This window comes from Mastacembelus armatus, chromosome 13 (genome assembly GCF_900324485.2).
Source record: "Mastacembelus armatus chromosome 13, fMasArm1.2, whole genome shotgun sequence".
Classification (NCBI taxonomy): Eukaryota; Metazoa; Chordata; class Actinopteri; order Synbranchiformes; family Mastacembelidae; genus Mastacembelus; species Mastacembelus armatus.
The window spans coordinates 21,851,827-21,877,670 of record NC_046645.1 but is presented as its reverse complement, the minus strand read 5'-3'; the positions used below and the strand labels follow the sequence as shown (position 1 = coordinate 21,877,670).

The 25,844-nt window shown below is 37.4% G+C and overlaps 1 protein-coding gene across 5 annotated transcripts in view; it reads left to right on the top strand.

The window, feature by feature from the left end:
* Positions 1 to 25,844, top strand: part of arhgap42b (Rho GTPase activating protein 42b) — a 59,746-nt gene that overhangs the window by 19,820 nt on the left and 14,082 nt on the right. For all 5 annotated transcript variants that reach the window (XM_026319966.2, XM_026319959.2, XM_026319985.2 and 2 more), the window contains exons 4-6: positions 12,527 to 12,598; positions 24,260 to 24,361; positions 24,592 to 24,702. In XM_026319966.2, coding sequence (XP_026175751.1) covers positions 12,527 to 12,598; positions 24,260 to 24,361; positions 24,592 to 24,702 — 285 coding nt within the window. The remainder of the gene's footprint in view (positions 1 to 12,526; positions 12,599 to 24,259; positions 24,362 to 24,591; positions 24,703 to 25,844) is intronic.

The window sequence follows — 25,844 nt, the reverse complement described above, 5'->3', positions numbered from 1 at the left end:
GTTACAGTGCTGCAGAATTGTACCCATTGCCCCAATACGATAATGTACAGAAAAAAAAAAAAGATCCATTTTAGCACCCTGTTAGAGTACCATTTTGACAGAAATTGGTCTGAACGGTGATATTTATACATAAATTGGATCAGTATATAAGTCTGGTGAAAAGACAGAAATTTTCAGGTTTCTAGCCTCCCATTTGCCTCTAAACCAAACAGAGCTGTTTATTGGATTCTGCCACTTTGTTTCCACACAGTCAGTCACCTTATGTAACTGTGAAAGACAATGCCTCTGTCAAGGCACAGTAAAGTTGTAATTACCCCAAAACTTATCAAAGTATTACAAAGTTATGGTAGTTAGGAATTGTTCAAGTAAAATAGGCACAGAATAGACATAGTATAATGGAACGCAGAATGCCCTGTACTTTGTTGATGTTGATTGTGTTCGTTTTTGTTCTTGATTCAGTGTAACACTTCAGTATTTTTATCTCCGTAAAAAATGTCTTAGATCTTAATGCACAGGCCTGTCATATGCATGCTAATATAAGTTTATGTGACATCTCAGTCTTAGTATTTTGCTCCTGACATTGAAACTGCTGCTAGATTTTATGATGGAAAAAGTTGCCCTTTGAAGATGTGAGTCATCTCTGTGCAGCGAATGTTGCTTTATGGAATATTATGTGATCCTAATCAATTTGACAAGCATAAAGGCACCATTCATAAATTCATATTGCTGTAGATGATGCATGGTTTGGCTAATTTAGCAAATGATGCTTGAAAACATTTTCTCCAGGAAAGAAAACAGCATTTGTTCTTAATTTAAAATGCTAGATTTTATAATAACTTAATTTTCATCAGTGATTCCTCATCAACATACCTGAGCGTGCAAAAATATTGCCTGAATAGAATGTACTGTCATGTCCTTCGGTATGTTAAGCATTAAAAATGCATATAAACATGGCTAGTCAGGATTGCAAGTTGTGTGCATACAGCTCCATTTGCAACAAACTTTGTGTGCATAGCCTGCAGCATTAAATAAAGCAAACAGTGCAAGTTATCTTATGGATATGAAACAGCCAGAGGAGTAGAGCTCCTCGCCTATGTTGGAGCCAGAGGTGGAAGTGAAGCAATTTTGTGAAAGTAGTTTACATTATTTAGAAAGGTCATATTATATTAAACAAATATGGATCCAATGTGCATACAGGTCAATAGCTTTATAGGAATGTGAAGCTGTTTTTTTTTTTTTTTGTTTTTTTTAAAAAAACACTTTAAAACTGTGGAAACTCCAGTCCTTATGAAGAGACAATTTACAGTGTGTCTGAAAATGTGAGATATTGTTGTTTTTTTGAGTGGTGCGCTTTTTCTTTAATAATGATCTCTTCTGGAAATTGCTGTCAATTTGTCTCCCAGTCTTTCTGGGTTAATTTCAATCACAACATAGCCCTGTCACTGTTGACATACCTGACAGTATATGTCTGGCTTGACAAACAAGGCACTCTATATAGCATGTCGAGTCACTGTTATTTAGTATAAAGTAGCAAAAGATTATAATGTTATAATGTTGTGGATTGCAACACTTTTATGAGTATCTTACTACGAGCAGGATTGTGATATTCTCACCAGTGAACAGTGTGACACAGGGCTGGCTTGCTGTCACTCTTCCTAGTGCTTTTGTCTCTGTGGTATAGTGGTAGCCTGGCTGTTGAGGATCATCACATCCCAAAGGTTGGCACAGAGAAGGGATACTTTATTTTATTTATTTATTTTTTTTACAGCTTGATATGTTTACTGCAATAATAAAATAATAGAAGCAGAAATGTGACAAATGCATATTAATGCAGGTGGTTCAGGTTTATTAAAAACACCTAATTTCAAAGGATGTACAAAAACAAATCAAAATGACAAGCAAAGACACAGCTGAACTGGATAACAGAAATTAAATGACACCACAGCTGAGTAGGAGAAAAACTATGAGACAACAACAAAATGCATCATTGCAAAGTAATGGAAATAAACTTAATAAATCAAAGCAGCTATGACTAGTCACACTAGCCATTCAACTGTCATAGATTTAATAAGTAAAAAATCTATTCCTAGCTCACACAGCCTCCCTCATATACTTATCCCTCTCTACTTGCTTGAAAAGCATCCTCTTTGCATCATCTCTTTTGTCTTCACATAGCTGTCTTCTGTCTCATGAGATCACAGGAATATACAGAAAGACGCCTCTGATGCCTGCACTTGGCTGTTGATTATAATGTTGGTGATGCACGAAGTAAAGTTTATTCTCCTCTTAAATGTATTTTAAATCTCCTGGGATACACGTGACAGGAATGTGAGTAGTGTCGCATGTAAACCTGGTATTGTTCAAATCACAGTGACATTTAAAAACACAAGGACAACAATAATGAGTTGGTGCTTACTTTGAAAGAAAGCAACCCTTCTTTTTTTCTTTGCTGCTCCTATAAATAAACTGCAAACTGTTAATGACTCACCTTACTTGGTAGCATAACATTGTGAATGGCATTTCCTTAATAAGCTACTGAAGGTACAGTGCTGATTTTTTTTATTGAAAGACACTGTGTATACCATGTTTGGTGATTATGAGCCAGTTTGCCTGGACCATGACTTACAGCGAGCAAATTATGTCTCACTCTCATTCACAGCTTTCACAACAGTGCCACTTGGCATAAGTTGAGAAAAGGGCATTAATTGACCTTATTCCAATTTAAACTTCCATTGCAACCAGAGGTGAGAAACTTTTATATCTGTTTTAAATTAGCAGATATAAAAACTTAGATAAGTCTTTTATAATTTCTCAGATTCACAGAAGAACAAAAGAAGATGAAATAATTTGTGGTCCACATTGCTAAAGATGATTTTTGGAATATAGCTAAGGTAGCTTACTTGCTGCAAAGCTCCAAAACCTACTTTTGTTCCTTTTTCTCTTTTACTATGTATTGTTACTGCTACTGTTGTTTTTGAAATTATCACCCCATGTGCATAATGAAATAAGCTCAGTTAACAGGTTTAAAATGCTGTTACAGCTTCTTGTCACTGGGAATTTATTGAACATCAATTATACTCGACAAGTGTTATAGTTGAAGTACAGACTGTATTTGCCTCCTAATTTAATCTACATTTTGCTAATACTCTTATTAGTACATGTTCCTATTGAGTTTTATTATAACCTGCTCAAATACAAATACAATCACTGATCTTTGTAAACACTTTGCTGTAACCTTGCTAACTAAGGTCTAGATACCCTGTCATTTTCATATATTAAAGAACTATGACAGTCAGCTTGTAGTAATAATGTCTGCCAGGTAAGATTCAGTGGTGTAAAGTGTTAATATCCCTTACACAAAAGATGTAATGAGTCCTTTGTGAAGTTTCACATTGAAATAGTTGCTGTCACCAGTTACAATTCAGGTAGGTTGGCAAATGCTGCGATAAAGTAAATAACACCACATTTAAAGGACATGTTGATAGCAACATGCTAACTGTTTACACGCAAAGGGAAATAAAGAATATAGAGGAGGGAATTGGAGATAACATTTGATTTAATGACTTGGATTCATGTATTTGAGTAACAGGGGAGTTGTCCATAATGCTTTCATTAGCATAGAAAGATTAAGTCAAAGGAGAGAACAGAAAAACAAAAAGAAAATGCTATGAAGAAGCTGTTTACTTTGAACATAAATAAATGAGATAGTTCTACACTGAAAAGAAGTTCAGATTTTTACCTGGGTTGAGCGCTGGATTGTGACAGCTGTATTAGTGTAATGTATCATGACATTTCCAAACAGCAGATGGTGTATCTCATATTGTGCCTCAAAGACTCAAAATCAGGAATGACGGCATACAAACCACAATGTAGAGATGAGGTTTGTTTGACCATCAGAGAGAACTGTCTGTCATTGGCTTCAGTAGCATTAAATTCAGTTCCAGGTTCTAAAAGAAGAGTTTATTTTTCTGAGCACTTTGCATAAAACACTTCTTATTTTCTAATAATCTGTTCACTGGCTGTCATGTGAAAGAGCAGAAAGTGTAAATTCCTTAAATGTTTTCTCAGTAAATGTGCACCTGTTTGGCTGAAAGTGTCAAATGATCAGAAGTCACATCTCAGACCAGCAAATGTCCACAAACTGTATGAAATCCTTTTTACCAAGGGAAGTGTACTACCCTCTAAGCATGAAATACTGTGAGATATACGAGGTGAGTCTCTGCTATACTCGACACAATCTCTAACAGATGGTGCTTCTATTTGTAAGGTTTCTCACTGCTAATAGATTACAGCAGGCAGATGTGGCAGTCTTTCTAACACATAGGAGAAGAGCCTTGTGCACTGGGTGGGTGTAAACTTTCAACAGTAGTTCTCAGAAACTAAACCCAGATTCTCCCATCCCTCTTACTCCCATTTCACATCTGGACAGAATGTGTGAACTAAAAATAGGACACAGACTGATAAGAGCCACTGAAACCCAGAGATTTCAAAGCAGATGGAGAGGAAACCTGCATGTGTCAAATCAAACCTGCTGTCCTTTGTGGAATTTTCTCTAGCACACTATTTATGTAAGGTGCTTCTGCTGTATGGGAGAGACTCTTACCAGTAGCCCAATTTCAGTAGGCCTCGTCAAGCATGAAGTGTTTTATTGTCTGTGGGCTTGGCAGGTGGCCAGGCCTAAAATCTTTTTGCTTGTGCATTTTGTGATTGGCTTACCAACTACCCAAGTGTGTTATTCCTTGTGAAAACTTCCCAAATCCTATCTTTTTAAAGGGATTTTTGCTATAATTCCCCTGTTGACAACCCTTTTGGCAGCATAAAAAGAATGAAAGTGGTTCAGGTTCTGCATGGTTTGAGAAGGTTCAGCACTGCTGAGCGTGGATGGCATTTAGGAGTGGAAGGGCACTACCCTGATCTTGTGGCTTTTGGAGTGATGATCATGTCCCCCTGGGAGGGAGCCTTTTATGGCTATGGTAGAAAACAGATTTGTATTTTCCTGTTTGTTTGGGTTGTTTTTTTTTTTTTTTTTTTTTTTTTTGTTTGTTTTTTTTTCCCCCACTGAAAGAAAGACAAAAAGTGTGGCTTTCCACTCGTTTAATACAGATAATGTAAATCTGAGTTATGTGTCTAAAATACAGATACATATAAATGTGCAAATAAAGGAGTGAAAGCATGAAAATACATGAAGAAAATATTTCTTAGAGAAAATGATGTACAGTGTCAGGTCAAGTGCATTTTTAAACTGTGAGACTGCTGCTCTATGATTCAATGTGATTTTGATTCCGTGAACGAGTGCTACCAAGTTAGTTGTAGCCAGGGTAAACTGTCTGAGAGCATTTTCACTTCTTGTTGGAAACGTACTTTGTGATGGAAGCCACAGAAAGCCCTTACTGCAAGTTCAAGAATTGTTTCTGAATATGAACAAATTATTTCAAATGGACAGAAAAAGGCATGTTTCATGTTAAGGCATTTATTAATCAGTCTAAAAACTATGAAAACAATTTTTCCTCAGTTTTGTTTTGAACTAGAAAAACAAGCTCTAAAATTACAGCAAACTGCTGTAATTTTAGAGCTATCTCAAAAATTAGACAATATTCAACAAGCTGCAGCATTATTATTTTTCCTCTCAGTAGGAAGTGAAAAATGTATCTTGTAATTCTTTCCTCCTTTTCATGTTCTTCTATAAGATGAACAGCAACATCCTTACAGACCTCTAAGTGCTGATTTGCTGTGCTGTGTTGCATTTATTTCCCATGTTGAGAATTTTCCTTTGGTTTACATTTTCTTTGGCAGCCTTTAAACACATACAATTACACACAATTTGTCTATGCCACAGAACTGAAACCAAATGTTATAAAGTGCTTCTCTTCCTGGGGAGAGGCATATGCTGCTGTTTGTTTTTTCAGGATTTAACAGTGAAGTAACATCTCTCTGTGGGTACCCTGTGTGGAAGCTTTGAGCTGAGGAATGTCCCATTGACCCTGAAACAACAGTGTGAAATAAAGGCAGTCATTGTTCTAGCAACAATCACAGTGGCTTGTTTAATGAAAACCTAAAAAATATTTGGAAGGAGTTGTATTAAACCTCTGTGCTATCCCACGCACCAAAAGCTAAAATGAACCTCAGAAAGCATGAAGTCCAGTTATAGATAAATAGACTGCTCTTTCTCTAAAGGACAGATATATTCTGTTTATAGAAATAAACCACAATTATGGTTACAGTACTATTATTTCAAGAAATCTTCATTGGCATGGAAGATAAGAAGCTGAATTTAGACTTACAGTACATAAATACAAGAAAATAAAATTACAAGAAAACTCCTTCTCAGCTATAGATTTTCTAGCAAAACCCATGTTTTTCAACAGAGCAAGCCATATTGTCTTGCGTTCCATGTGTTATCACCAGATCACATGCTAGCTAAGACAAAGAAGTAGAACAAAACCTCAGTAGAGCTGAGGAACATCACCGTTTTAAAACCCTCATGCTACACTGCAGTGACTCCTTTCTTTCTTATGTTTCACTTCAGCAAAGCAAGGTCACAGATTCCTGTATTGGAAAGCATTTCCTCTTCTGATGCAGTCAGTCTGGAGACAGCTGCTTCTTGAAATGTGCAGTGAGCACAGAAGGCTACTTAGATGGTAGCCAGAAGAGCCGTTTGCTGACAAAATATACTTCCTGTCGCTCATCTGTGCTAAGGACGACTATGTTCCCCAGAGCCAAGTGCGCTGAAATACCACTTCACAACGAGAATCTTTACATTCCAATATATCACCTTTAATTTTCATGCATTAATTAATACATGGTACTTAAATATCTGTGTTGCTTCAGAGGACAAATTCCTGGGCTCATTCAGGGTTCCACCTGCCAGCTTTACTAACTTACTGATTTGATTGATTTTTTTTTTTTTTTTTTTTTTTAAGGATCCACCTGAAATCTTTCTGGTGACAGTTGGGTTAATGTTGTAAATGTTTAGTTTCAGTGCACCGGGACTGCAATGTGGGGACAGCTGTACTTTCACACTTTGATCAAAGTTACCTGTTTTAATACACATATATCAGAAGTAAATAATAATACAGTTTTAAATTGTCCAGCTTTATCTCCACATAAGCTTAAATATATCATTGACTATGAAGTTGTTGACATGAATAAGCAAAGACATAGACAAAAATGTATAATCGAAATGCCCACAAATAGTTTTACAAGTGCCTTTATAAATGTGGTATTTTGTAATTGTTTCATTTAAGACACAGCCTATGATCCCAGTTCCAATAACAAATTTCCTGATGCTATTTAAGTCATGTGGTTTTAGCTATTATCAGTTGCAGTCTTTTGCCATTGCAGTTTAGTTCTGTATAAATGTCATTTGTAGGCGGCTGTCACACAGATGACTTTTATAACTTTTTATGTGGATATAACTACTTCAATTTTGTGCTGCCAAAAATACCAATTGGCTTTTTGAATACCATGGCTCTTCATTTGGCCAAAGTAGTTTAATATGCAGTATATATACAGACAACTACTTTACTGCAGCTCAAACTCTGGTGTCCATGAGCATTATAATATATCACAGGCAACAAAACTGAACTTAAAACAAACAGGAAATCCTCATGAGACCCACAAACTATAGCTACTGTCTCAGTTTCAGCTGCTGCTTCATATCCTTGCTTAACAGTTTACTCTCTGATGAAATGTGTAGGTCAAATGTGTCACATCTACTCATAGTGTTGTGTGATTTTGCAGAAGGTTTGTTTTTATTTCATAGCTCATAAAAGTTAGGGGAGGATGACTTTTCGGCTTGCTGCAGGTGCCAGTGCTGCGCCAGATAAAGATTTAGCTTTGCTATGAGATTGTTACCCCCTGCAACACACAAACACACACACACACACACACCTCTCCTCCAAAACAGTTTGGAGACAGAAGAGTATGAAACACACAAACATTACTCTTTTAATAAAGGTCATTTCACACTGTCAGCACAAAATAGGACATTTAATTCTGTCATGATGATGAGGGCAATAATGTTTATTATGCTTTGAAGACATTAATTACGTTGGGGGGGCTTGGCTTACACCTACTGTAATGAGTTAGGCTAATTCCTTTTGGTTGTTGCTGCTGTCACTGTGGTTATTGGTGCGAGTGTTGCTGATATTTTTATTTGACGCTGCTGGCTATCATTATCTCTAATACAACTCCAGACAAAAAAGTGCAGATGTCTGACTCTCAGTCTTTTTCACATAAGGAAAACACATCCATGTCATCCAACTCAGATGCTCTACCAGTAGCACATAACATTCAGTAACAATAACCATAACGTTCCCTTGGCTAGATGTGTCAAAATATCACTGCTGGATATCACACATTATAATTTTACACAATTGTGCATTCAAATCAGCTACATTTGGGTCTCAAAGGCTTAAGTTGATTAACACATAACAGCCAAACTTATTTGAAGACCTTAAGGGAAAATGTAATCACTTCTAAGAATGAAGGCCACTTTCAGTATGTATAGTTAAACCAATAAATGAATATTTATCACCGAGAGACTTCTTCATGGTTTCAAGGTGAAAAGAGCCTGTGTGAGTATATTCTTGATTACTTTTAAACAGATGGATGGACTCACATGAATTACATCACACTACAGCTAAACTGTGGTTGTTACTGTGAATATTCTCAAAAATGCATTTGTGCTGATGTGGTTTAAATAGAAGGTAAGGATATATCTACATCATGCTCTAGTTGGCTTGTTTACTTGCAGTTACAATACTTAATATTTTTCTTTTCAGATATAAAAGTGTAAGTGAAGTTTGATCTGTTTCTTTTAGAGGCTTTTACAAAATTGTCATAGTTGACAGATTTAGCTGCTGAGCACTAACCGATAGAACACCTACTTGTCAAAACCCACTTGCCAGTTTCCAAAACTCTCTTCTCTGCCTGGAGCCATGTTTGCTTGGATATTTTATGTGAGAATGAAATTGCTAAACTGCAAAAATACAAAGCGGAAATATTCTTTTTCATTTGAATGAGCTTTTGACACCTCTTCAATCAGGAAAAAAATGGCAGGACTGGTGTGTATGTACGCATGTGTTTCTGTGTATTCATATGCAAATAAATTCAGTTGATGTAGTGAAGAAGCAGGGCTGTATATATATTAAGTTGACTTTTCATTGTGAAGACATCATCAGAATGGGCAAAAAGCCTATAAAAGTTATTTACTACCCAGTTAAAGACTTACATAATATAACTAGGGGGATAGAGCAATTCAGTTAAATGCTACAATGATTATAACCTACAGGCATATGCGCTACTGTAAGGACAGACATACACACATCGATCCCCAGGAACAAATATTTATGATATATATGTAATATACAGTATATAACTTAGAGTATACACTCATGAAGCCATTCCAGTAGATCTGTAACACAGTAAACTGTGCAGATATTTGCATAACAGACTACGTGATTGTACCACATTTGTCCAAAACTATATTCCATCAGTGTTTCATGAGCCAGTGATCTGCACATGATTAGTGCTTAATATTAACTATAAGAGCTAACCTGGGAGATGGCTATCAACAGGCTTCTGTGGGATTTAAGCTTATGAATGTACACTGTAAAGAGAAGTTGTCAGAGTGAATATACTGCATGTGCTGGAAAAGCTATGAAAACAGGTGTAATATCTTTCAAAGTATTTTTATGTATATATATATATATATAAATGAACGTGGAGAAGAGTACTTGTTTCCAAAATACTGAGAGTAGATATTTAAACAAATTGTAAAGATTGTAAATTGCAAATTGTAATTTTTTGACATGTCAAAGGAGAGTTTCAGTTGCTACCTTTGCACTATTCAATTTGCTGTGGCCATGGTGAGATTCTGATCTGTCTCTGAAAGTTAACCTCAGAGCAACACTTTTGATCTGTTTGATATTTGGTCTGGTAAAAGCAGGAGCACTGGAAATGTGGCACATTGACATTCTTCTGCCTATCCAGTAATGAAATTGCTTAGCGCTATTGCATCCTTTCAAGCATCACACTGTGCTCACTCATATGGATATAATCCTGTAGAGAGAGGCTGCTGCCGAGAGCATTTGGCACAATGACAGTCTGAAAGTAATCCATTGAACCTTAAATAAGTTAGCCTATTTCAAGTATAAATATCTGAACTTGGAAATTATTAGTTGACCAATTGTAATCTTAACATATTGATTAGTCTATTTTCTGGTATGTGTTCTCAATAAAAAAATTATTTTGTTTGTTCATGTCAAAGTGTAAATTTCAGGCCGATTGTGATCTAAAATCACCAATTTCTAATGCAGAAAAGGACAAGAATATTTTTTCTTGTTTTCATTCAATTCTGATTATTTGACCATAATTATTAGACCATTTATATTTAATTGCATGTCCTAAAAATGGAAAAAAGGCCAGTGATATTAGAAATCTACATTTTAAACACAGTAATACTGCAAGCTCAATTAGACTGAAAGCACAGCAGATAACAGAGAAAATTACATTATCACATGGGCAGAGTAGCATAATTCTCACTGTTGACACAGTAGATAACACAGTAACTTCAATATGACTGGAGGATTATAACAGCTAAATTTGATGACTGTCAAATGTCCTCTACACTCCTAATGGAGTGTCACTTGTAACCAAATTGCCTTGGTTTAACTAACAGAAGTACTCTTCCCAATTTTTCTGTGTTTTGAACACTATCTAGTGATGGACTGTAATGGAGGTATTGAGGTTTTGTTTTGTGTTATTTCTGCATAGATTCATTTTTATCATAAGTAGATGGCAAATTTATGTAAGTTCGCTGGTCAGTTGGATACCCAACAGAACCTCTACATATTTAAAAGATTCTTGTCATCTTTTAAAAATCGTATTCACATAAACAGCATATACACCTTCTTTTTAACTACATTTATAATTATTTAGTGCAGAGTATCAACCTGTGTTTCATCTGCAATTTTTGTTCCAATTATACTTTCAACTTTAGGGCTACACTTAATTCATAATTGGTTATTTTTCCTATCGGTCCTATAATTATCAAAATCATTTTAGCACAATTTCACTTTTGCTTTCACTTAAATGATGTTGTCTAATTTCTGAAATGTAAGCACTTCATACTGGAACCAGAAGTGCTGCATTAATTTTTGCTAAATCAGTACAACGCCTCACCTTCTCTAAATGTAAAAAATGATGATTATGGAGCATAGCACCAGTCAGTGAGACCACAAAATGATCATTTATAAGGTCTGTATTTGTTTATGGTTTATTACTATATTACTGTAACTGTATGAACCCGTTATTTGATCAAGATTATGGGAGTCTTCAGATTATGGGAGTGTCTCTCTATATTTGAAGAACCACAAAACTGACATTGCAATTAAAGTACATTATTACAACAAAGCTACAAATTTGCAGTACAAGTGTACAACATGCCACATCGATGCATATAAGAGGGAAACACTGTAGGTTCAGAGAGATGGTAGTTTCCTTTTGAAGTTACCCGTTCTGCTTGGGTGATGGAACTGAAGGTTATTTTGAGACAATGAAAATGTGCTGTGATTAATGGTTCAAAACAAAAACTCTATCCTGAGACGGTGTGTGTTCTGAGGACTGTAGCTGTGGCTCTGATAGTCCACCTGAGCCGATGCCTTTAAATTAGAGCTGATATCATAGATCTATGATAGAACTCAGCCCTTAGTTTATCACATACAGTCACCACACAGAATAACATCTTAAATCAACTTAAGAACAATGCCCTTTGTGACAGCGCCTCCCATAGAGCAGCCACACCAGTCTGATGTCATCCAACCTCGGTGAATGAAAATCCATCCACAGGAAATTCAGAAGCTCCTTAATGACACCTTTCCAAAACACTCACCCGCAAGGATTGAGAATAGACTATAATTGGAACAATATATCTCACCTTATCTTTTTCTGTCTGGAATAAAAAGGTGGCGAGTCCAGCAGAGCCCTTATACATTGGTCATGATATTAGGTCACCAATTCGTGGGGACATGCCTCAAAAATTTAAATGCATTGCAGGTTACGGTCATAAAGCTGCCTCGTCTGCCAGGCTGTGTCATATTTTAGGAGGTTCGACAGTTCTGGTGCTTCACAGCTCACATAAAAGCCTGCATTTTCTTCTATCTGGCACGACCATTGAGTGCCCTGTCTCGTATCACTGCTGTACTCATTCTGGTACTACACAGAAATTCATTGTCCATTGTCTCTGATTTAAGAGATATTAATGAATGTGATTGCTCTATCCTCCACTTGTGTTTGGACTGGGACTTGGGCTGAATAATTTTCAGTGCTATAATTTCCTGTGTCATACACTTTGTGACGCATTTTTAAAGCAATATAACTGAATGACTAGTAGAGCAAAGGATTTTGTGATAGTTTTCCTTTCCTATAGTCATTTTGAATTATTCAGAGGATTACAGTGAGTCAGCTTGCTGCTTGCTATATTTCAGTCAGTCTGACATCTGTCTGTCTCTATTTTTCATTGTAGATTCAGAATGCAGATGATGTTTTGATTACTCCTTTGGAAAAATTTCGAAAGGAGCAAATTGGTGCTGCGAAGGTAAGAGACCACCTACATGTGCAATTAGCAATTGAACAGTGGAGGATATATCATGTGTTCTGACACCCTCACTTCTTCTCCTCGCCCCCTTCATCTCCCCTACAGTGTGTAAATCATTAATTAAAAGCAGAATGTGACACTGCTAAAAAAAATGGCCTGCTTCTAATTAAACAAACTGAGGGTTTAAAGAAAAATGACAATTTGTGATTTTAAACTATATTAAGACTTGTAAGTTAACAATTTTCAGATTTCGGTGGCTATTTTGATTATTATTAGTTGGTATATTGAACTGAATTAAACTATATTTGACACATTATTCGCTAATTGAGCTGCAGGCATTATCTTCAAAAATAATTTATTATTACAATATTTTTGGGCTATGTTTTAGCAAAATGTTTAACAAAAAAAAAAACATAAGTTCTTTTTGTGTATGTCTCATTTCTAGCGTCATCATAGTCTAAATTAGCCTATACAGAATGTAGGCTAGACATAACAACAAGCAGAAGTGCATTACCAAATTCATTCATCCATGTGAAGTAACATTAAACAACTCCACAAACATCAGGGGGAGAAGGTGACGTGTCCTCCTCTCTCAGGTTGTCTAAATGCCGACACTCACCCCAAATTTTGTTTCAAATGTAAAAAAGTGTGGCTTATAGTCCAGAAAATATGGTAATTATATGATGCTAAATATGTTAAACCACAAAGATGAATAGGGGACTATATTTCATTTCATGTATTTCTAAGCAAATAGATTATAAATAAATGTTATATAAATATGTGCAAAAAATCTGTCAGTCTTCAGTATCACAGTCTAAGTACTGTTCTTCCTCTTCATACTTCTGCATGATCAAGCAGCAGACTTTTTTGATGCATTTATAATCTGATTACTATATACTTATAGTTTCTAATATATTGCATTTACCATTTTTGTAATCAGATTACTCTAATCTTATTACTTGCATTACATTCTCCCCCTAACCTATCTGGCAGATTGATATCAATAAGGATTCTGTGTGTGTTGCTTGAAGGCATCCTGGTTCCACGGTTGGTATGTTGTTGTAGCTGGAGTTAACTGCAAAGAACAGTGTGGGTTTGTTGCTACAAGCCATGCTTTGATTCCTGGCCAACACAAAGGCATAAAATGAAAGTATTGCAGCTTGTTTGTGGTCATTCCCTTGGTGAGATCACACATGAGCAAACTGGTAGATCTCAAGCCTTTGCACAGATCTCCCACTGAGTTTCTGAGTCCACTGGTAACTCTACACTGAACTCTGTGACTCATTTGCACTTCTTTACATAGCCCTAACCCATGTGAGATACATTCCAGTCTCAGAGTCAGGTTCTCACCCATCTCGATTCATTTTATTCTGCAAAAATAGTCATTTTAATGTAATTCATTGGTGTCTTCACAAGCCAACTTGTAATATAAAGGAGCTATTTCTGTTCTCACTGCTGAGGTGTGAACATCAGTCACTCTGCTTTTTACTGGCCAGACAAATAACCATTGTCGCTTCATTCTCAACTATCATGTTATCTACTGTAATGAAATAGCACATTTTGCTGCTATCTCTTTCTCTCACTCCCATCACAGTGCTCTGTGTTATTGCACAGACTCTCTATGTTTATAAAATGGTTTCTTAAAAGCCACAGCCCCCGTCACTCCTACTACCTCTTATTTCCTCTGACCACTTCCTCCTAATGGCTCTCTCCTCCTACAGCCCATCCCCCGCTAAACATTAGCCCAACTAGAGTGAGATAAAAGGCAGGCATCACGAGTGGCTGAGCAACTTTCCACTCTTCCGAGAATTTGGAGAGCTCTGCAGGCTGCCTGACCCTTCCAGTTACTGTGTTTCTTGTCTGTTAACATCAGCTGAACAAATGGGAGCTCTGGCCTTATTTGGGTATACTGCAAGTAATCCAACTGAGGTTATGTACCAGTGTATCAACGTTGCACGTATCACATGCACAACACTTTCATGGCCCTAACACACCAGGAGATTGACTGCAGCACCACTGGACATATTAGGCACAGTCTGCTCTACATAAGGCTGAACCACATATTTTGGAAAAGAAATCCTCAGTGTACAACAAATGCAGTTTGTGCAAGCCATGGGAACTCTAACTTATCTTATAGACTTACAGTACTACATGTTCTGGCTGCCGTAACAAAAGGAAGAACTGAAATTGTTACTCTTCTTCTTTTCTGTTTCAGGTACATGTTTTGTGAGTTCAAAGTGAATAAGTTCCCAGGAAAAGATCAGTATTTTCAGAACTGAAATGGGGAATGACAATCTGTCCTGGTTTCAGTTCACAGTTTATCTACTCTTTGCTGGCACAGCATCAGCACCACTCGTGTGTTCATCCACTAAACTGTTTCTGTAATTGATCTCCTACAACTTAGGCCTCAACCTTAGGCCTGAACTCTCATATAGACCTGCTGTTCTGTGGTATACATCTTTTTTCACAAAATGAAGAGCGTTTGGAGATAAACTATCCAGAGCTGGGTCTTTTCTTGTGTATATGTGTGTGTTGGTTGTCAAACTTTTTAAGGCCTTGAAATTTAAACAAACTCCAGGGACACTTTCTCAAGAAAATACCAGGGCCTGTCTAACCAGTGGGTGGCATTCCTGCTCTCTGAAATTTTGACAGTATTCTCTTCAAGAGTCCTCTGCATTAGGGGCACCACAGGGGCTCCCCACTAGCTGAGTGTGAAAAATTAGTGCAAACAGATCCAGATGGGAGTCAGATGGCCACTGATATTTTGAGCTGTCCTCATCCTACAAAGGGTGTGTAGACATCAGATGATTTTTGACTAGTTATGATCTCCAGAGGCACAAAGTGACATTTGCACTAAAGCAGCTGAAATCCCAAAATATGTTAAACAAGACACTATAGAGTAAAGGATCAATTAAAGTGGTTTGGGGATTTGTTCACCAGCTGTGAGCTGCGCTAAAACTTCTCAATCATACAAAACTGTGTAGTATATGTTTACACTTTTAATTATTCTTAGGTTCTTGTGGTAAGTTGGTAGACCTAGATAATTACCTAGTTTATACAAACTTTTTCTTCTACCCATTTCTCTTGCAAGATTGCTGCAAATTAGGGCTGGCCAAAAGAGACCATTAAATTCATTTTCACTGGAGCTTCATTTTTATATAATTGTTATGTTTTGGGGGTTTTTTTCCATTTTGGGTTTATTGCTTCTTTCTCAGTTCAGTCATCCAAGGCATAAGATACAATTTTACTACTAATACCACCACTTCAAGAAAAAAGAAATCATAACAATAATAGTAATATAATAGTGATAAAGACAATAATAAACAATAACAATAGTAACAACAATAATAGTAATAGAGTAGAACAATTAAATATAAAGTAAAAGTAATAATAATATTGGCAATAACATTAACAGTATTAACAACAATAGCAGCAATGTTGTCAAAAGCATCAGAGATAATGACATCTGCAACAACAGACAGTAAAGGCAGTTCTACTACTACTGCTAATAATGCTACCAATATTATCATGCGGTTCAATCAACACGAACATATGACTGACTTGTTTTCTCCTCTTCCTTAAATAGCTTCCTCACAGTCCACCATCCCTCAACACCTGCACCCCTACTGTTCACCTACACCCCCGCTTTCGCAATTGACACCATCAGGACCATCATCACAGAAAACACACTGCACAGAGGAACTCAGTTCCCTGCTATTTACATCTCCTTTACACTTGGGACACCAACAACCAGGACACTATCCAATCAGCCACCAATAACCCTCAATATGAAAGTTTTTAATGTGCAATCACTTTTTTAACAAACTTTTATTATTAATGGTCTAATTTTAGATAACAGGACCTGCAGTTCGCATGGAGGCTTCCCCCCTAATTAACTTTGAATACCATACCTTTGTATTTAGCAGTCCCCTGATTTTATGCATTACTGTTCATAGGTCACCAAAAGAACACGCTGCATTTATCAGGGAGTTTGCAGAGTTTTAATTGATTATCCACAAATCCCACAGAATGATTATTGTAACTGGTGATTTTAATTTAAACATGGACAAGTGGTCAGAACACTCCACAGACAAGTTCACTGACCTGCTTAATATCATGGATTTTACCCAACACATCACACAGCTGAGTCACAACAGGGGACACACACTGGACCTTGGCATTAGCCATGACTTGTCCACCAGTGTGTCCTCTGTTGTTGAATTGGCTGCGTCTGATCACTACTATATGTTTTTCAATATCAGAATTCAACTGCATTGTTTGTTTATTCAGAATGGATAAACAAACAAATGGATCGCAAATGGATCCGAATGAAGAAATGTAGCCTAAACATGTTGCTTAGGCCTACTTTGCTAAAATATTCGTATAATATTTCTCATTATGGCATAGCTCCCCACCCAATTAGGCTAATTAAGTAATGATTAAAAAAAAACCACAAATGCTTGATCACGGCCCGGCCTGAGAATAGTGGCAGGAAATATCGGCCCGTGGGTCGGGTCAAGTCCAGGCTCGGGCAGAGAATCTGAACTCTATCCGGCAGTGGCCTTTTAATCATTCCAAGAGTTAACACAAAAAACAATGATGAAGTAGCTTTCTAGCCCTGTGCCCCACATCTCTGGAACAGGCTGCCGGAGCCCATCAGGGGCCGCAGAGAATGTCAACACTTTTAAAAGCAGACTCAAGACTCACCTTTTTAACTTTTACCTAGTGTCCTTTTAATTGTTCTCTTAACTCTAATGATGTAGTTTAATGAATCAATTAATTAATTTACTTATCAATTTTATTTTATTTAATCTACTACTACTACTATTTTTAGATAATTTTATTCATTTCATCTTATTTTATCTCATTTTATCTAATATTGCTTTTACTTTGTAGTTAATTTTTTTCATTTTAACTTATTTTAATATATGTTTCTTATATTTTTTTATTTCTTATCCATTTAGTTTTTTACTAGCTCCCTCCCCCCTCCCCCTCTGCGCCGTTGGTTCTGGCTGTTGTGCCATTGGCTCAGGTTGCCCCGGGCGGTGGCTGCTTTCTGATGCAGGGGGCTCCCATCCCATCCCATCCCTAGGATGGTGTTTCCTTGTGGTTCCTCCGTGCTCAGTTTTTTTTTTTGTTGTTTTTTTTTTTGTGTGTGTCCGTGTATGTGGGTGGGCTGGGGCTCACTACTACCATCGCCATCAATAATGATAGCAATAGTATTAAAACTAATACCAGTTACAGTAAAATTAATAATAATTAAAGGTAATAATAATGCCAGCCTCGATAAAATGCTGGTATAAATTCATATGTCGTTCGTCCGTTTATTCGATAAGTCGTGTACGACTTTTCGTTAAAACATAACTGTGCTCCTGCCAGTGAATAGTCTGGCTTTATTTCTTCTAGTACTGACTTGTTGGTCCTCTTTTTTTGTCCAAGAAATTTGGAGTACTCGCCACCAACACTACAGTTGAAAGCCACCTTCTTTATGGCCCGCCTTTCACAGCCATACATGGCTATTGGGAACACCATGGCTTTAACAATCAGAGTTTTTATGGACATTTTTATATCCCTGTCCTTGATTGTGCTTGCAAGTCTTAGCAGTGCTCGTCTTCCCAGCAATTTCCTTCATAGCGTTCCAAAATTTTTCATGATCGACACAAATGCTTTTTGATAATGAAGCACAAGTAAAGATCTTTTTGATATTCTTATTCTCTCCATTATCATCCTCAAGTTGAATATTTGGTTTCTCATTCCATTCCCTTTTCTGAATCCAGCTTGTGCATCCGATAGCTCTAGCGCTGTGTAGTGGTGAATCCAGTTTTGAAGAATCTTGAGGGTTACTTTACTAGCAAGGGTTATCAGCAAGATCATCTGGTAAGTTGTGCAATTCTTGCTGTTGCCTTTCTTTAGAATTGGAATAAACACAGACCTCTTCCATTCTTTGGGCCATTGTTGTGTTCTCCAGATCTGATTTCAAATTGTGTGCAATACCTTTGCACAGTTGCCAAGACACTTGAGAAATTCAATTGAGATTCCGTCAATTCCTGGTGCTTTTCTGCCTGCTATGCTGTACAAGGCTTGCTTCACCTCACTTACAAGGATGTACAGTTCTATTTCAGGCGATGGTTCCTGTGAATGGATAGTATAGTTCTTTTATCTTCTGTGTATTCCTTCCATCTCCTCCTGATGTCACCTGCTTCAATGAGATCCTTCTATTTTCATTCAGTTGTTTGTTTCAGTGTAGGTTTTAATGTGATTTTTAAGTTGTGTTGAGAAATCTTTATCTAGCAAACTTTATTCACCAATTTATATTCTTTTCTTTTTGCAACTCTAATGATATAGCTAAATCAATGGGAGCATGATCGGTTATACCTATTGTACCAATACTACAGTTAATTTTTAATCAAGGGATGGGACAATAGAAAATAATCTATGTGACGGTAGACTGTGTGCCTATTTGAGAAAAAAGTGTAATCTCTCTAAGTTGGGTTCAATAATCTTCGTATGTGTTTCAGGCCCATATCTTCACATACAGCTGTTACGGCCCCTGAGGTGCCGTTTGACAATCTTCTGGTAAACCCTTGAAAGTTGGCTAGTGACGTACGAGGTGTGTCAGCTGAGACGCGCCATTCAATCACTGCACCCGGTATATAAAGACCGGAAAAGCTTTACTCAGGCGGTGAACTGGGATTTTATGTGAACAGTTCTCCCACTTCGAAACTCTCTGACTGTTTGTGTAGCTTTACGCTTAGTTTTGTACTTACGTGTGTGTGCAAACGCCATTTGCACGTGTTGAGTACTTTGTGTTAGTAATCGCTGTTTATTGTAAATAATGTCTTTTGTGTTTTGTTTTGTACTTCACTTATGGTAACGTGTTTTGAGGTGATACTCTCATTGTTGGTTTGCGAAATGGTGTTGTCAGTGTTTTCTCACTATTATTGATAGAATAAATGTCACAACAGAAAATTCATTACGTGAGCCGTACCATCTACCTTCATTCTTCCACCTTCCCTTATCCTTTATCCTTATGTGAAGTCTCATTCGGGCTGGGACGTAACAACAGCTTTAATTGGCTGTTGAGTCTTAGAAGGCCTAGGAGTGCATTTGCAGGTTCTCTCTAAATACCCGACCATAACTCTTTTTTTAAATTTTTTTTTTAAAGTTTTGTCAGACATTTTCCCATCAGTATGAGAGTGGGTAGAAGTAGAGAGACAAATGCTGTCAGCTCAATTTGAACTGCTGACATGGCACACACATTGTGTGTACAACCAGATGGTGCCAAAGTAAAAAACTTTTAAATCTCATACTTTATGGTGTTTTTAATTGATTATCACAACTGTAATTTGTTAATTTTGTTGCTCAAATAATAAACTAATCCTTTGGGCATTATGCTATTCACACATTCGTCCACAGTTGTATGTATTAATCTTCAGCAGATAAAGATGGAAGTGATGCCCTTGACATATGCAAATCATGTTGCATAATAAGCTTTGCAGATTGTCAGGTAATATGATATTGACTAATCAAAGAAATGGCCATTACAATAAGACAATAAAACTGTAATTTAAAAAAATAATACCCAATAAATGAGAAACACAATTAAAACAATCTATTGGTAATTACTTCTTCTCCTAGTAACTAGAATTTGACAAGCAATCAAAGTGAACCTCATAAAGTCAATCATTACCAGCTTGAAAACAGCTACCATATGGTTGTCTTTTGAAAAAACTAAAATATGTATTAAGATTGGATTATTAGATTATAAATAAACGGTAACATCATCTACAGTTGAACTAACAGCAATGAGCCTAAATATATGGTAAGTCAGAACTATGCATCATTGATTGTGGTCCTGAGGAGTTCTTCCTCCTGTGGTGGGCCATCCTTTGTGGTTGTTTGGTTACCCCAGTATATAGTTGTGTAGAACATTCTTCCCTACACTGAACCACATACACTATATTGATTATCTTTTGTTTAGGTATCCAGTCTTTCGGGTGAACTGGTCTCTGTCTCAGTGTGTTAGTTTTCAAAGATATTTTAAGCCTCTCTGAAACACCTGCCACATAAAGAATGACCAGGTTTTTCCTCTCAGCATGTTCCCCTGTCTTTTTGTGTGATGTGGATTCTGCCTTATTGAAAGCCCACTTAAGGTAGCATCAGTTCTTAAGGGCTGTCTTCAAATGTATGTCCTCCTTCCTCTTGGACTCCATAGAGATAGGAATGTTTCTCGCTCTGTGGTGCAGAGTCCTGATGACACCTAGTTTGTGTTGCAGTGGGTGGTGGGAGTCAAATAGCAGGTATTGGTCAGTGTGTGTGGATTTCCTGTAGACTTCTATTTCCAGGTTACCATCAGACCTGATGATGACCTCACAGTCCAGAAAGGCTAGCGTGTTCTCTTTTGTGTCCTCTCTGGTGAACTTGATGTTTGTATCTACTGCATTTATGTGATCTGTAATTTGTGTATCATTACATAGTTAAATAGTTGCCTCAGACGTAAAGAGAGCTCTTTGATCATGAACTTAGTCATCGACTACACACCTATTTGTGCAGTTCCAAGCAAATGTTGGGCAGATGCATCATCTTAACAAAGCGTCTCAAACTTCCCAATGATTCAAGTTCTTTTCTGACTCATTATCTCTGCAGTTAGGTGGTGAGAGCCAGACTTCATCTGCCAGGGTGAAGCCTAAGGGATACCTATAGGATCGAGATAGAAGAGACCTACATTCATGAGTTCAGAGATATATTACACCATGCTAATAAAAAAAAAAAGGAAAAAAAACCTTTGAAGACTGCTGTCATAAAGATACAACTTCTTACTACCTGCAGCGTTGTTCAGACCTTAAAGTTAATCTGAGATTTGACACACAGGAAATGTTACTGTTACACAAGCAAAGTGTGCAAATACCCAAGTCTGGGTATTTGTTTCTCAACTTCTCAGAAGCAGATATTTGTGATTATTTTGTGTTATTTGGCAAAATTCTTGGTGTCTGTAATGTCTGCTCTGGAAGTTGGACTTCAGGTAAGGAGTGAGACCTTTCTGCCTTTGCAGCAAAGTAACTCAAGCTTGAAGCTTTTTGCTCATTCTGCTTGCCCTCTACTTAGTCTATAGAGATGGGTTCTCTCTTTTATGCCACTTCTTAGAGAATCCATTTAAAATGAAAGTGTGGTGAAATATGCTGCATGTGGTGTCTTAGTAGCCACCAATGTTTGTTCTGTTCCACGGTGCTATGTGGAAGTGAGAAAGTGTAGTATGAGTGTGTGAGATATCAAGGGTTCTTTCCTTTTATATATACATGCAGACGCATTCAACTTCCTTTGCCACTCTGTTACCATGGTGATGAGAAGCCCAGGAATGATGGTCAGGGCTGGTGTCAAAAGTGACGAGGCAGGGCTAACATCCAAATATTCATTATGTCATCTTCATGTCTGTTTTCAGCATCTTATCTTCTTCAACCTGAGAACACCTGATGACCAGAAGAGATTCCACTTGTAGATTTTCTCCTTGTTTTATTCCATGCAACGTTAAATTAACAATTAACAAACTCGCCCACACTGCAACTGGCATCAAAGTACTTTTAAACTGCATCATGAGACAGAGGTAGGTTTGAAATTCCACTACAAAGGAACCTGCTTCAGAATATTTCCTTCCCGCATCTGATTTATTCATCAGGGTGCACAAGGCAATCAGACAAGGTAATCTCTCAAGTGGTAGTTTCATGTGTGTTTTGTACATGACGATGTTAGAAAGTGCTTTGGCATTATCCATTCCCAGCAAGCTGATTACTCTGGGGCATCTAGCATTACTTTATATCACAAACCCAACCTCATATGTGCTTCAGGGTATATATCCATATCTCTGTCCTGTGCCACCACGTGTTGGTCTTCAAAGCCTTTTGTCTGCAATGCAGCCCCCTTCTCTAGGCGTGTGTTTGCAATTTAAATCATTCATATTCCACTCTGATTGCACAAATACACCTAGAGAGGTGGGAAGAGTGCACTCAACACATGGACAAACCAACAAACACCTGGTGTTATGCTAGGGTATCATTACAGTAGCACGAGTTTATGCATGTACTGCCTAGATCAAAACAAAGCAGGACACTTTGGGTGACTTAATCAGGCTGCTTCTGCCTCCCAGATTCACTGCAGTTCTGAGTCACACTCCCTACTCTTTGTAAGTGTGAAAGACTAAGTCCAGATGCACAGAGGACTTTTCTGGCACACACACACTGGTCAGCAGAAATGGGAGCTTCCTGCTGTGAATGTGGGGCTCAACTAAACATAAGCCCTTCATTAAATGCGATCCTGTGTGTGTGTGTGTGTGTGTGTGTGTGTGTGAGGGTGTGTGTGCGTGTGTGTGTGTGTGTGTGTGTGAGAGACAGAGAGAGAGAGAGAGAGAGAGAGGGAGGGAGAGTGCATGTGTCTTTACAGTACTTATGAGTATGAGTGTGTGCTGGTATGTTCCCAAGGGCATCAATTGTATGCATGCTCACAAAGCAACATAACATGTCAACAGCACTCACACTAGCAGTCAGTTCCCTCTAATAAAAACACTTGATCCTTAAGGGAAATTTATTCTTTGTCAGCCTGATATATTTAATCATATGTTTATTTTGCAATCCACCTGTTTTCTCATTGTTTCTGAATAACCAGTATATATGCAATTGATTTTTTTTCCCTATTTCTGAAAAGATCATTCCTGTGTTCAACATGATAAGAAAGAAGGAAATAAGATGCTACTACATGAAATTATCTATTGATTTTTGTGCTGTACTTACAATAGTTATGTAGGAGGGTTAGTGTGTTTAACTGCTATGGGGGTTGCTGAGGCAAAACACTGTCATAACAGTAGCTAGTAGATTAGACTTGCTAAATTTCAGGGCCATGGGAATGAAAACAAACAAGCAGGATCTGGTTACAGTGACCGGTTCCTCACTCTATCCCTTACTCTTTCCCCACTCTCCCCTTACTTCCTCTCTCCCCTGGCCACTTTATGAATATTTGGATAGCTAGATAGGCATTAAATAGGCAAAGCTTGTTTTAGAGCTCAGACTTGTAGATGAGATGCTTGAATGCCCTCGTACAGATGGGTTCCCTCTGCCTTAGCACAGTTTGATTATTGCTTGTGAAGTGGATGTATTTTGAGTGAATTGTTCAATATTTTAGTCCATATGTTTGATAGATGGGCATTTTGCATGAAAAGCCCATTTCTTCTTCTGTCCTCAGTCTTCTGAGATGCTTTGTCTGAATCCTTGGTCTTTGCAGTTGGAGCATAACAAGGAAGGAAAATGCAAACAGCATTCAGTTGGTTCTGTGGGTGACAGTGCCAAATGCATTATACTATTGATGATTTACAGTGTTATGTATTTTGCTTTCAACTTATGTCCCCAGCTGGGACACTGAGAGTAATAGCGTATATTTCTCAGAAGCACTATTGATAATGCAGAGTCCTTATTGACCATGCTGACATCGTTTACTCGTCATTACATGGTCATATGCCACTTTTATGGCCTGTAATAATCTATTGATAGGAATTTTAAATGGTAAGAGGCAAATGATAGGTGAATGTAGTTAGACCTCCACCTAGTGGCAATTTAGTCACAGACACATACATCAAGAGAACATGGTAATATTTATGTCTTCCATGTGTCTTTTCAGGAGGGGAAGAAGAAATTCGATAAGGAAACGGAGAAATACTACTCCACACTTGAGAGACACCTCAACTTGTCTTCCAAAAAGAAAGAGTCATATCTGCAGGAGGTAAAACCAAAACAGATGTTCTGATCCCCAATAATGCTGCTGTTCTATGGCAGACTGAGCGTCTCCTAAAAATAAAGCTACCGCTTGTGCACCATTCTTTGCTCATTACTACTCTAAGCCCACACTGTTTCTAGGTGGTGGTGTAAGCATTAAGTATCTGTCCACAGAGGTCTCAGAGCGTGACCCGTCTTTGTTCTGGCACTCACCCTGGTTTATTTGCTCATTCTCAGGCTGACACACAGATTGATAAGGAGAGACAACTATTTTATGATGCATCCCTTGAGTATGTTTTCAAAATACAAGAAGTGCAAGAAAAGAAGAAATTTGAGTTTGTTGAGCCGGTAAGGAGAGCATCAGTTTCATATATGCATGTATCTGCTGAATGTAAGTATAAGATGTGGCAATTGTTTAGGGTTGTTTAGCATGTTTTCTTTGTCTTCTTCTTCTTTTTGTTTATGTGGAACATAGTCAAAACAAAACTGAATCTTTGTACTTACAGCTGATGGAAGTTGCTTTTTTTAAAGTCTGTGATCTTCGGGCACAATAATCCATTTCTCACAGATATGTCTGCCCTTATGTGCTCAAAACATTTGTTGTCTTAATCACTAATTGTTGGTAATATTGTTGATACATCTGAGAAAGCTGGTGAGTAAAATGGGATAAGGTGGTTGCTGTCATACAAAGCAAGTGTAAGTGCGAATCAACGTCTCTATAAAAGCCCCCACCTTACTGATATGTGGAGTCAATTCTAACATCCCATGCAGAGAAGTAACCAGGAAATATTAAGTTCTGTAGGTGTTAAATGTCTGGGAACGTGAGATGGGAGCAAAATGGCTGTTTTAAAAGCCCCCACTCCCATTTGTTTGCATCTACTGGCAGCTCACCCAGAACTCATGCCAGAAATGTAAATCTCCACACTCCAGGTAGTACTGGGGAAAAATGACAAGACTCAACCTTGCTGTGATGAATCTGGGAGCAGATAAGATGGTTCATCCTTGAACATTTGATATACCAAATCTCATTCTAGAAATCAAATCAGTGGTTGTGTCTGAGGATTTGACTGAGAGCAGTTCTATGCTTGCTGCATCCTCTATGCTAGAGATGGGATCAGTTTTCCCCAACAATGCTACCAAGGGCTTGTGGAATGGTCAAGAACGTTCCTGTCTTATGCAGAAAATAAGATAAATATCTGTCAGTCAGAAAGAACTGTAACTTTCTGAAACTTTCCTTTTTTGTCTTCATTGTATGTGCAATATTAATTGAATGAATATAAAAATATTTCATTTTGTCAGATATTGGAATAAAATTTTATACATATTAGAGTAAGATAATAATTAGTTTTTGACTGACAGTCAATAATTCTTTTACCCCAAAAGTACATATTCACGATGTGACATTTACTCTGACAAAAAAATTTTAATAGGGATTATTGTTTGTGGTGTTCAGAATAACACTAAAACAAACATTTTATGTTTAATATGCC